Genomic DNA, 13,910 nt, shown 5'->3' with positions numbered 1-13,910 from the left:
CGACCGTGTTCTAGTTCAACAATGCACCGCACTCGGCACAACACGCCACCAAAGGGCAGCTCCATGGAGACTGAAACAGCACAACTCTGAGAAGGTATCGCGAGAGGCGCGCGGTTGCGCCTGCGGCTGAGAGAGGAGGAGCGAAGGCGGGAGCCGAGAGAGAAGTGGGAGGAGCCTAGGCGCTTCCTAGGTCCCGGGCGGGAGACCGTCCCTCCCAGCGGCGCCCCCGCGTGACTGCGCTTTACATAATCGAGGCCGCGCGCGTCATAAGTGGCGTACTCCAGTCCAGACCGAATCAGAGTCCCAAGAAGCTCTGTGTTCCGTCCCTTTCCCCTTGATAGACGTCGAAATGAACCAGTGAACGGGCACCTAGCGCTGCCGCGCCCCCCCGGTCCGCTCGCACCCGAGGGCCCGCCTGCCTGCCGCAGCCCGCAGCCTGCCACCGCCAGGTTGTGCCTCAGACTGTCAGATAAAGCGGCGGGCCGGGCCGGCGGGGCGGTGAGCACGGCCCGGGCCGGACATGGCGGCGCTCTACGCCTGCACCAAGTGCCACCAGCGCTTCCCCTTCGAGGCGCTGTCTCAGGGGCAGCAGCTGTGCAAGGTGCGCGGGCTGGGGCGGCGGCCGGGAACTGGGACGCTCGAGGCGCGGCCCGGACCTCCCGGTTCTGCGGGGACGCCCGGCGGGGTCCCCTGGGCAGGGCGTGGCAGGCCCGCCTAGCTGAGGAGCCGCACCCGCCCCACCGGGAGCCGGCGGGGCACGTGGGGGAGACCCAGGCCCCGTCCAGGTCCCTGCGGCCGGCGTGTCCGGGTGCTTAGCAACCGTGAGGGATTGTTCTTGGACCCCGTGAGGTCGGGGGAGGGGACACCTGGTCCCCGGCTCGCTCTGGACCAGCGGCGCCGGAGATTCCTCTTGGGCTGGCTTCTCCCAACCCCCGCCGAGATCTGATGGGCTTCAGACTTAGGGACCTCCTACCCTACCTGGTACTAAACTCCAGAGTCGGGTGTTGCCTGGGAGGATTGCCTCGAACTCGGGCGCCTCACGGGCACTTTTCAGTCAGTTTCAGAGTCAGAGGTATACAGGCTTCATAATAAAGCCCCGCAATAAGCGCATAAAGCAAAAGGATGATTTTTTCAGCGTCTAGTTAGTGACCTTCGGTCCTCCCCCTAACCAGCTGCTGTTCAGTTTTTACCCTTGAAGGTCCAAGTTCTCTTTTTCGTTTAAGTTGATTCATCTTTCTTTGCCTATTTAAATGAATAGAGGTGCTGTGAGGTGACAGTTAAAAGTCACTAAGCCGACTGTAGAGTGATGTCGAGTTATCTCCAGATTAATCCAGAGTTTGTGTCTCTATTATGGATAACTCATAATTGTGTTGAGGCAATCGTTATGGCCTCAAATGGCCATAAAGTTGACACTTTGTTAACTAGGTATGAGAGATCTCAAAAATCAAATAGTTGAGTGCCTTTTTGGCCTTAAATATATATTTGTGTGTACGTGTGTATTTGATTTTAAGGGAGATTTATGTATGTAAGCAATAATTTTTATCCAGTACTTTGATTTCACAAATGAACCTGCTGAAAAATCACTCAGTGGCAGAGGCAGAACCGGACTAGAATTCAGGGCTTTTTATTCCTTATGTCTGAGGCTTATTCATACCTTTGTTTTACAATTTATGACTAGTTCCATATAAATTCTTACTTAACTCCCACATCAATGCAGGGTGGTGATGCCAGTATTACAGACGAAAAAAATTAGTCCCAGAAAGTTAAAGTGACTCAGTCAAGCACAGTGCTTGTGCTTGGAATAGTACTCCCGTCTCTGCCTCCTACTGAAGACTGTTTCCATTTCTGACTGCCTGTTAAAGTTATATCCTCGTTTCATTTCAGGAATGTCGGATTGCACACCCTGTTGTGAAGTGCACCTACTGTAGGACTGAATACCAGCAAGAGAGGTAATCAGTTGCGTTATACGCAGGCGCTGCCATTTCCGGTCACAACACAATGGATGTAAAATACGCATTGTTCTCTAGTTATTCATTAATTGCTTACAAATTAGTTACTTATTTTTCACGCCTTGATAATTTTATATTGTGGTTTTGATATTTTTGACACTAAGAAAGCAACCCCACAACAGAAAACATGAGTCTTGTGTTCTAGTACGTTTATACATAGAGTTTGAAGAAATTATAAGCTGAAAGAAGATACTTTTGGAAATGTGACAATCCTGATAAAGGCTTTGTTAGCCCTAGTCACATTTGAAAAAACTCACTTGCCTTTACACTTACCTCGTGTGAATCTCATTTTGAGACGTGTGAAAAATACCTGGGTGTGAATGAAGCACACATCTATGGGGGACTTTTTAATGGCAGCAGAGTGGTTTAGTGGTATAGCAAGTTCACCTTTTTTGTGGCGCTGTGGCTGTAGGTAATATTACCTTAAGCAGGATGGGGTCTTATTTGCTAGCTCATACACGGACCTGCTGCTGCTGCTAAGTCGCTTCAGTTGTGTCCGACTCTGTGCGACCCCATAGACGGCAGCCCACCAGGCCCCGCCGTCCCTGGGATTCTCCATTTAAGAGCACTGGAGTGGGTTGCCGTTTCCTTCTCCAATGCATAAAAGTGAAAAGTGAAAGTGAAGTCGCTCAGTCGTGTCTGATTCTTCTCGACCCCATGGACTGCAGCCTACCAGGCTCCTCCCTCCATGGGATTTTCCAGGCAAGAGTACTGGAGTGGGGTGCCATCGCCATCTCCGATACACGGACCTAGAAGCCTGATTTTAGTCAGCATCATTTCAATTTTGGGACTGTTTCCCCTGACATTTTGTTAGGTGTATTTTCAAACAAAAACAAACCAAAAAAAGACTAGACTGTAAACACTCACCTACACACTACTTAAATTCTACAATTTACGTTTCAGTTCAGCTCAGTCGCTAGTCGTGTCCAACTCTTTGCGACCCCATGAATCGCAGCACGCCAGGCCTCCCTGTCCATCACCAACTCCCGGAGTTCACTCAAACCCACGTCCATCGAGTCGGTGATGCCATCCAGCCATCCCATCCTCTGTTTTCCCCTTTTCCTCCTGCCCCCAATCCCTCTTAGCATCAGAGTCTTTTCCAATGAGTCAACTCTTCGCATGAGGTGGCCAAAGTACTGGAGTTTCAGCTTTAGCATCATTCCTTCCAAAGAACACCCAGGGCTGATCTCCTTTAGGATGGACTGGTTGGATCTCCTTGCAGTCCAAAGGACTCTCAAGAGTCTTCTCCAACACCACAGTTCAAAAGCATCAATTCTTCGGTGCTCAGCTTTCTTCACAGTCCAACTCTCACATCCATACATGACTACTGGAAAAACCATAGCCTTGACTAGACGGACTTTTGTTGGCAAAGTAATGTCTCTGCTTTACGTTTAGTTTACTATATTTGCATCTGTCCATCTCTCTGTCCATCAGTATATTGATCCATCTTATTTGTGATGCAGTTTAAAGTTGTGAACATTAGTGTACTTGACCCTAAACACTTCAGCATGCATATCATTAACTAGAGTTCAATATTTGTTTATGGTTTTAAAATGTTTTTAGAGGTAAAATCTGCACACAGTGAAATGCTCACATCTTATTTGCATCATTCGATGAGTTTTAAAAACAGTATACATCTGTTTTACCCCAAACCCCATCAAAATATAAAACATTACTGTCACCCCAGAGATTATAACTCCAACCTAGTCAGTCCCCACCCTCCTTGCTTTTTTCCAAACAACTACTGTACTGATTTTCCTTTCTGCTGTAGATTAGTTTTACCTGTTCAAGAACTTCATATAAATGGAAACATAGAATATGCTCTAGAAGCTTTATATTTTGGCTCTTACATTAGGCCTGTGATTCCCTTTTGAATTAGTTTTTGTGTGTAGGGTGAGATACGAAGTTTAACCCTTAATTCATACCATACATAAAAATTAATTCAAGATGGATTATAGTAATAGGTTTTTTTTGCATTTTTTTGACGGGTCAAGAACATTTATATATATTGATATATATGTCCCATTCCTTGAGTAATAAATCTAAGATAAACCCAATTGTTCAACATCACAGCATCACTGATGCTAATCTTCTTTCTAGAGGTCTTTTTCAATATACTTCGCTTCCTGAACTGGCTTTTTTTTTTTTTTTTTTTTAAACCCACTGGACCATCAGGGAAGTCCCTGAACTGCCTTTTTTAAATGGCAGAAAATTGCCCTGGGAAATACTTTGTTTGAATATCTCATTTTAATTTAATGTTTTCTACTTTAAGGTATTTCTTCTGGTTTTTAACTTTGTAATCACTTTGATAGGAATTGTAGGGGGAAAAAAAGGCAAAGTAGTGAATATACTGGATTTTTATGTGATTTTGTTTTTGGCCCTCAAATATTGTTTAAACTGTCCTTAAACATCAGGTATTTGTTTGTGCCTTACTGTGGGAAGGGTTAGACTTTATTTGAAGGTGATTTCTTTTCCCAGGGCAGTTCATCAGTTTAGGCAAGTTGGAAATGCTGTGACCTGGATCTTCACTGAGCTACAAGGGAAGACCCCTCACAAGGGAAAGGGTGTGTTTATTTTTGTCAGTGCTTAGCTCCTAGAGTACTTGAAATATTGAAAAAATATTTAATGTTTGCATCTATTTCCCCACATCTGGGATTTTCATATACTTTTGCTTACAAAGGAGAATGTAGACAGAGTAAGGTCAACATGAATAGAATTTCTGAGTTTATACTCCAAACACAAATACTTTATTCCTCATCTCAAATTTCTCACCTGGTCATCTGAATTAAGGAGGATTAATTTCTTTTCTGAGTACATTTTTCATCTTGACATAATATTTCTTTGGATTGTCCTCTCCATATCTGATACATTTACTTGGTCATATTTGGAAATTTCATAATCAGAAACAGCTCACTCTCCACTTAAACCAAAGTCTTGTTTTATTTGAGCTAAAACTATGAAATAATTAAAAGAGTTCATGGCCAGATAACTCAACCTTCAGTTAATCTAATATCCAAACCGTTTTTCACCTTGGCACTTAGTAATGAAAAAAATTCCTTGGAGTTAAGGAAGAATCTCTTTTGAGATGTTCTATGTAAAATGACTTTTTTTCCTTACAAAGCCTTGTGTCTCTTTCTTCCTTAACAGTAAAACTAATACTATATGCAAGAAATGTGCTCAGAATGTGCAGTTGTATGGAACGGTAAGTAGGGTTTCTCCTTACCTAACAGTGAGTAGTCTGGTCTCTTGGGACCTTACCTTCTGCGAACTGTTAATATAATTACAGTTTTTTAAATTAGAAGACCTAGTTATGTAAAAATGTTCTCAGAAAAATGTATCTAGTATTTATCTTTCAAAGTTAGCTAATACTTAGTATTAATAAGTTCTGTGTTTGTAGTCACTATGACAGGTTTGTGATATAATTTTCCTGGAGAAGCTTCAGTAACCAGTATGTAAAGAGAAGGGGAAAGATGTATCCTGTGGTGTGAGCTCTTGGCTTGGTAATAGTTGACTTTTCATTTTGATGAATAATTTTTTTTTTCAGTGTTAGGGTTCAGCATACTGTGTTCTTGCAGGCATTCTCCCAACATGTTTATACACTGATAATGGCAAAGAGGCCTTTTCAGAAATTTGGAAGCGCTTGCTGGTTTCTCCAAAGAGCTAGTTCTGTTGAATTTGTTAGAGAAGTCCCAGCATATATGCTAATGGGATTTTGTTATTTATTTAAAAATCAATAGGTCCTGTGCATAAAAACACTTTACATGGTATGAGGAATTGGGCTTTCTTTGATCAATGTAAAAGGAAATTTATAAAGTTGGGAATGCATTTTTGCATTGATTAGTTAATGTGTATAATAGAAATCATTGGGTTAAAAAAAGCACTGGTATTTTATAATATACTTACTTGACACCTTTTTTTTTCTGTTAAAGCCCAAACCTTGTCAGTATTGCAACATAATTGCAGCTTTTATTGGCAACAAGTGTCAGCGTTGCACAAATTCAGAGAAGAAGTACGGACCACCGTATTCTTGTGAACAGTGCAAACAGCAGTGTGCATTTGACAGGAAAGATGATAGAAAGAAGGTAAGTCTCTGTGTTTTTCTTTTTTTCTTTCAGAGATATTAAGATGGGCCAACTGTGTTAAAAAGACATGTAACAGAGACTGATTTCTCAGTTCCTCTCCAAATTGTTATTGACCTTGAAGAAGCTTTTCAGCCTTTGTTTTCTTCACTTATAAAATGTGGACCTTTATATTCTAACATTTAGCTAGTGTTTCATGAGAATCTCAATAACAGTGATCAATATCCCTTATAAGTGAAATGGTGATTGGTGAAATTCTACAAAACTCTGTAGAGATTAGGACTTAAGCAAGGTAAGTGTATTACCAACTTTACAATCTGGCTCTTCAAATGTTTCTCTCTGTTGAAGTTAAAGATCACAAGAAGATGATACAGATAAAGGTCTATGTGGAATGGTGGTACCTTGGTGGAATTAAAATGGTATTGATTTAGTTTGTTTAAAACCCTCCAGTGGCTTCCAGTTGCACTTAGGATAAACCCCAAACTCCTTCCATTGCCTGCAAGGCCCATACCTGACTCTGTCTCATCATCCATTACTCTCCCCCCTTTGCCTTTGGACCAGCTGCACTGTCCACCTGAGTCCTTCAGACATCCTAGTCTCATTCGTGCTGGCTGGGTATGCTGGATACACAGCCTTCTCCAGAGTGTCATGACTGGTTCCTCATGTCAGGTCTCAGCTCAGTTGCCGCCTTCTCACAGAGACCTTTACTAACTCTCACTCTACCATATGCTCTGTTTGTTGTCTTCAATAGCATGTAACATTATGAGATATTATCTTGTTTATTTGTGTACATGTTTGTCTACCCCCACCAGACTATGAGCTCTCAGTCCATCTTGTTTTCATGTAGTGTTCCCAGCAGTCTGACACATAGTAGTTCAGTTCGGTTCAGTCGCTCAGTCGTGTCCGACTCTTTGCAACCCCATGAATCGCAGCACACCAGGCCTCCCTGTCAATCACCAACTCCGGGGTTCACTCAAACACACATCCATCGAGTCGGAGATGCCATCCAGCCATCTCATCCTCTGTCATCCCCTTCTCCTCCTGCCCCCATTCCCTTCCAGCATCAGAGTCTTTTTCAATGAGGCAACTCTTTGCATGAGGTGGCCAAAGTACTGGAGTTTCAGCTTTAGCATCATTCCTTCCAAAGAACACCCAGGGCTGATCTCCTTTAGAATGGACTGGTTGGATCTCCTTGCAGTCCAAGGGACTCACAAGAGTCTTGTCCAACACCACAGTTCAAAAGCATCAATTCTTCGGCGCTCAGCCTTCTTCACAGTCCAACTCCCAAATCCATACATGACCACAGGAAAAACCATAGCCTTGACTAGACGAACCTTTGTTGGCAAAGTAATGTCTCTGCTTTTGAATATGCTTTCTAGGTTGGTCATAACTTTCCTTCCAAGGAGTAAGCGTCTTTTAATTTCATGGCTGTAATCACTATCTGCAGTGATTTTGGATCCCCCAAAATAAAGTCTGACACTGTTTCCACTGTTTCCCCATCTATTTCCCATGAAGTGATGGGACCAGATGCCATGATCTTAGTTTTCTGAATGTTGAGCCTTAAAGCCAACTTTTTCACACTCCTCTTTCACTTTCGTCAAGAGGCTCTTTAGTTCTTCTTCACTTTCTGCCATAAGGGTGGTATCATCTGCATATCTGAGGTTATTGATAGTTCTCCTGGCAATCTTAATTCCAGCTGTGCTTCTTCTAGCCCAGCGTTTCTCATGATGTACTCTGCATATAAGTTAAATAAGCAGGGTGACAATATACAGCCTTGACGTACTCCTTTTCCTATGTGGAACCAGTCTGTTGTTCCATGTCCAGTTCTAACTGTTGCTTCCTGACCTGCATACAGGTTTCTCAAGAGGCAAGTCAGGTGGTCTGGTATTCCCATCTCTTTCAGAGTTTTCCACAGTTTATTGTTATGCACACAGTCAAAGGCTGTGGCATAGTCAATAAAGCAGAAATAGATGTTTTTCTGGAACTCTCTTGCTTTTTCCATGATCCAGTGGATGTTGGCAATTTGATCTCTGGTTCCTCAGCCTTTCCTAAAACCAGCTTGAACATCAGGAAGTTCACAGTTCACGTATTGCTGAAGCCTGGCTTGGAGAATTTTAAGCATTACTTTACTAGCATGTGAGATGAGTGCAATTGTGTGGTAGTTTGAGCATTCTTTGGCATTGCCTTTCTTTGGGATTGGAATGAAAACTGACCTTTTCCAGTCCTGTGGCCACTGCTGAGTTTTCCAAATTTGCTGGCATATTGAGTGCAGCACTTTCACAGCATCATCTTTCAGGATTTGGAATAGCTCAACTGGAATTCCATCACCTCCACTAGTTTTGTTCATAGTGATGCTTTCTAAGGCCCACTTGACTTCACATTCCAGGATGTCTGGCTCTAGCTGAATGATCACACCATCGTGATTATCTGGGTCGTGAAGATCTTTTTTGTACAGTTCTTCTGTGTATTCTTGCCACCTCTTCTTAATATCTTCTGCTTCTGTTAGGTCCATACCATTTCTGTCCTTTATCGAGCCCATCTTTGCATGAAATGTTCCCTTGGTATCTCTAATTTTCTTGAAGAGATCTCTAGTCTTTCCCATTCTGTTGTTTTCCTTGATTTCTTTGCATTGATCGCTGAGGAAGGCTTTCTTATCTCTTCTTGCTATTCTTTGGAACTCTGCATTCAGATGCTTATATCTTTCCTTTTCTCCTTTGCTTTTCGCTTCTCTTCTTTTCACAGCTATTTGTAAGGCCTCCCCAGACAACCATTTTGCTTTTTTGCATTTCTTTTCCATGGGGATGGTCTTGATCCCTGTCTCCTGTACAGTGTCACAAACCTCCGTCCATAGTTCATCAGGCACTCTATCTATCAGATCTAGGCCCTTAAATCTATTTCTCACTTCCACTGTATAATCATAAGGAATTTGATTTAGGTCATACCTGAATGGTCTATTGGTTTTCCCTACTTTCTTCAATTTAAGTCTGAATTTGGCAATAAGGAGTTCATGATCTGAGCCACAGTCAGCTCCTGGTCTTGTTTTTGTTGACTGTATAGAGCTTCTCCATCTTTGGCTGCAAAGAATATAATCAATCTGATTTCGGTGTTGACCATCTAGTGAAGTCCATGTGTAGAGGGTCCTCTTGTGTTGGAAGAGGGTGTTTGCTATGACCAGTGCGTTCTCTTGGCAAAACTCTATTAGCCTTTGCCCTGCTTCATTCCGTATTCCAAGGCCAAATATGCCTGTTACTCCAGGTGTTTCTTGACTTCCTACTTTTGCATTCCAGTCCCCTATAATGAAAAGGACATCTTTTTTGGGTGTTAGTTCTAAAAGGTCTTGTAGGTCTTCATAGAACCGTTCAACTTCAGCTTCTTCAGTGTTACTGGTTGGGGCATAGACTTGAATTACCGTGATATTGAGTGGTTTGCCTTGGAAACGAACAGAGATCATTCTGTTGTTTTTGAGATTGCATCCAAGTACTGCATTTCGGACTCTTTTGTTGACCATGATGGCTACTCCATTTCTTCTAAGGGATTTCTGCCCACAGTAGTAGATATAATGGTCATCTGAGTTAAATTCACCCATTCCAGTCCATTTTAGTTCACTGATTCCTAGAATGTTGACATTCACTCTCGCCATCTCCTGTTTGACCACTTCCAGTTTGCCTTGATTCATGGACCTAACATTCCAGGTTCCTATGCAGAGTTTGTATAATTATAGGTATCTTCAATCACTTATTTACAAATTTAAGGAAGACTAATCTTAGGGATTAAGGGTAGATAATCTAGACTCAGTGGGCTTCCCAAGTGGCTCAGTGGTAGAGGATCCACCTGCCAATTCTGGAGACATGGGTTTGCTCCCTGGGTTGGGAAGATCCCCTGGAGGAGGAAATGACAACCCACTCTAGTATTTTTTGCCTGGAGACTCCCATGGACAGGGGAACCTGTCAGGCTACAGTTCATAGGGTCTCAAAGAGTTGTACACGTCTGAATGACTGACCGTGCACGCATGCATCATCTGGACTCAGAGTGCCTGGGTTGAAATCTTTGTTCTCTCACTTATTTGTTGTGTGACTTTGGTCAAGTTAATCTATCAGTGCCTCAGTTTCCTCATCTGTAAATGAGGCTGATCATATGTCATCATTGTTATGAAGCTTGAGTTATCGGGTGTAAACCCCTTCAAAAGGAATCAGGCACATGGTAAGTACTCAGTGTTATCTCTGATGATTTCTTTATGATAGTTTAATTCTCAGAGGGTAATTTTCTATTTTTAAAGTTTATTTGTGAAGGGAAGATTGAAATAAGATGTCCTGTGGTTCAGTATTTAATTCTCATGTTTAATGCTCTCTTTCAATGCAGTTGCTTTGTTTTCAAACCCTTCTTCAATGAAAGCTCTTTCCTGGGCAAGGTCTCCTAGAGTATTTTAAACTGAGGCCTTTAGGCCACATCCCATAACCATGAAATGGACCACATTGAAGTTTGGTTTCAAAATTCACTTATGCATTCATTAACAAATAATTACATGCTTGTCATATCCGACACTGTTGTGGGTATTGGAAATACACTAATGAACTAGGCAGAAGACACTTTATTCTCTCAGAGCTTTTATCTACATATGAAAGAGATGGATGAGAACAAACAAGTTGAGTGAACACAGGTTTTAGATGTAAGTGCTATAAGGAAACAGGGTCTCTGGTAGAGAGTGCCCCAGTTTCAATGGGGCGTTCAGGAGGACCTGCAGGGAGATCACATCTGACCCGAAACTGAACTTGACGAGAAGGAAGCTGCAGTGAGAATCTCTGGAGGGCAAAGATCCTGGGAGGAGAGACCAGCTATGAAAAGACCCTGAGGCAAGAGTGATGAGCCTGGGGGACTTCGCTGATGTTCCAGTGGCTAAGACTCTGAGCTCCCAAGGCCGGGGCGGGAGTCAGGGCTCAATCCCTGGTGAGGGAACTAGATCACATGTGCCGCAAAGAAAATCAAAGATCCTGCATGCAGCAGTGAAGGTCAAAGATCCCACATGCCACAACTAAGACCCAATGCAGCCAAATAAATAAAAGAAGGAGGCAGAGTGAGCAAGGGAATGAGATTATAAAGGCAAGTAAGGGCTACATTTAAGTCAACATAGGCCATGGTAAAAATTTTCAATTTTTATATATGATAATCTATGATTTTAAGGTGAGAGTTATATAAGATTTACATTTAAGAAGTCCTCTGGCATCTATGTAGAAATGGTTGATAGGGAGAAGAACAGAGAGATCATTTGGGTGAGTCATTTTAAAAAATACTTATTTATTTGGTTACACCCAGTCTTAGTTACAGCACGTCTTTAGTTGAGACGTACAAATTGTTAGTCATGGCATGTGGGATCTAATTCCCTGACCAGGGATCAAACCTGGGCCCCTTGCATTGGGAGTGTGGAGTCTGTCACTGAACCACCAGCGAAGTCCCTGGGTGAGTCTTGTAGTTGTGAGAGATAAGAATGGCTTTGCTTGGGTGGAAGCAGTGGAGTTGGAAAGAAGTGGATAGGTCAGACCTATGAGTTGCTAATGTAATAGGTTAGGAGAGTGAGGGGCAAAGAGGCTTTTGCTAACAAGATTGAAAAATACTTCAGATAAATAATGGTGTGGCTTACCTACCCATGTTCAAAATAGGGCAGAAGGTCCAATTTAGAGGTAAGACAAAACTAAAAACTAAACTGCCAAAACTAAAACTAAAATGCCCCAAACTGAAATTGCGTAAAATATCAGCACGTTCCCTCCCAAGTGTGAGCTAATGGCTCTGCTGCCCTGCCACTTGTACTAGTCCACTTCACAAACTCAGTTTTGCAATCTGAGTGTGGTACAGAGGTGCCCCAGCTTCAGAGGATTGTGGAAGCCCCATTTTGCTTTCCTAGCCCTGTGCTCTGCACCTAGGTGTAGAGATGCTTCTGCCCAAAGTGATCGACTTTTTCTGATCCAAACAAAGTGCCATAGTAGTCACCACCAGGGCCTGGGGCCCTGGAAGCTACTTGCCCATCAGTCTTTTTCTGGAAACCTTTCCATCTGAGAAAAGATACCCAGCATACCACTTTATGAGTCATCTATAAGGTATGAAAGCTAAAGTGCAAATTTTATGTTTTATCTTCTCCCTGCTGTATTTTCCTTGGTGAGAACTATGGAGATATCTGTGTCTTTTGAAATTCTTGTGGGAACTTTGCTCTGGTATGTGTTAAGTTGAGGAAAAACAAAATAAAAAAATAAATATAATTAGCATGTTAAAAAAAAATTTGGCCATGCCCCATGGCATGCAGGGTCTTTGTTCCCCAACAGTGGATTGAGTTCGTGCCCCCTGCAGTGGAAGCACAGAGTCTTCACCACTGGACCACCAGGGAAGTCCCCAGGTCATATTTTGTTAAGCAGTTTTTGTGTACCTTGCACCATGCTTTACCTCCATTATGTCACTGAATCCTTGCACCAGCCCTCTGAGGTACATATTATTGTCCTTCATTTTATAGATGAAGAGATTGATCCCAGTAGTGCCCAGGTGACTTACACGTAAGGTCACACAGCTTGTGAGTGGCAGATCCAGACTTAACCAGAGGTTCTAGCTCCTAATACCCATGTTCTTAGCCTCCGCACTAGCACATTCCTTCTTTATCTTTGTCTCCTCATCTTTCAGGTAGATGGGAAATTGCTATGCTGGCTATGCACACTTTCATACAAACGGGTCCTTCAGAAGACCAAAGAGCAGAGGAAGCACCTGAGCAGCTCTTCCCGTGCCAGCCACCAGGAGAAGGAGCAGTATAGTCGACTGAGTGGCGGCAGCCATTACAACAGGTAATCCCAAGATGCTTGAGATAGAACAAGAGGTTCTGGGAGGTCAGATGTAATACACAAGTAGTCATGGAAGATACTATTTTGTCTAAATTTTTGTATTTTCTCTCTAGTTACTAATCTACAGAGGGAATCTCCTTTGATGTATTTTATAATTCATATATCATTCAAGGGCCAGAGAGACATCCATAAGGCATTAGGGTTTTCTGACTTGGTTTGTGTTGTATTTTAAAAGTTTGTATTCTCCCCACCGTTAAGAGTGGATTATCTCCCTAGAAGACCAGACATTCCACAGTCTGAGGAAATGCAACTTTTCTTATGCATATTTGGCTAGGAGATAGATATTCTAGGTTTGTCCTTATAAGATCCAGTCAAAATGATGCCCCTTCATTGTTGTCTTAAGCTTCCTTTCAGAGTATCTGTTGTGTTGTTAAGAGTTCTAGCTTTGGATTGAATCCTGGGTCTGCCAAGTTCTCTGTATGGGATCTTGGGCAAGTTTTTTCATCTGTAAAATGAGGGAAATATTAACTCATGGAGTTGCTGTGAAAATAAATTATATGGTATGTACATAGTGATTAGTTTTATAACTGGCATATAGGAAGCTTCAGTACATGATGGTTATGCGTTGTTATCATTACCTTTATGATTTTGTTTGTTCATTGTTAGTTACTTTCATGGGCCAGATTCTCTGCAAGGAATGCAGAGATGAGTAAAAAGAATCACTCTGTTTTCTAAGAGGTATGCAGCCTGGTAGGGAAGACAGACCTGTAATCAAAGTATTGCAGGATAATCTGAGGGTGTCACAGTGAAAGCATGCCAAGATACAGGCATAAGAGGCCATGGTAATTAACTGCCTGGGGAGGTCAAGCAATGAAAGATCAGAGAAGAGCTGACATTGGAGCTAGATCTTAGGATAAATCAGAATCGTCAGATAAGGAATGGGTGGAGGGAATAGCAACTGCAAAGACATGGAGGGCATAAGACCACATGGAACTTAGGAACAGCAG

General features: G+C 42.6%; 1 protein-coding gene across 1 annotated transcript in view; it reads left to right on the top strand.

The window, feature by feature from the left end:
* Positions 1–475: 475 nt before the first annotated feature.
* Positions 476–13,910, top strand: part of FAM76A (family with sequence similarity 76 member A) — a gene marked incomplete at its 3' end in the record, with an annotated part of 30,950 nt that continues 17,515 nt past the window's right edge. The window contains 5 exon segments of the mRNA NM_001015660.1: positions 476–601; positions 1,885–1,949; positions 5,157–5,211; positions 5,939–6,091; positions 12,749–12,906. Of these exon segments, the coding sequence (NP_001015660.1) occupies positions 521–601; positions 1,885–1,949; positions 5,157–5,211; positions 5,939–6,091; positions 12,749–12,906 (512 nt within the window). The 5' untranslated portion in view covers positions 476–520.

This window comes from Bos taurus, chromosome 2, assembly GCF_002263795.3.
Source record: "Bos taurus isolate L1 Dominette 01449 registration number 42190680 breed Hereford chromosome 2, ARS-UCD2.0, whole genome shotgun sequence".
NCBI lineage: Eukaryota > Metazoa > Chordata > Mammalia > Artiodactyla > Bovidae > Bos > Bos taurus.
This window is presented reverse-complemented; position numbering and strand designations above follow the sequence as displayed.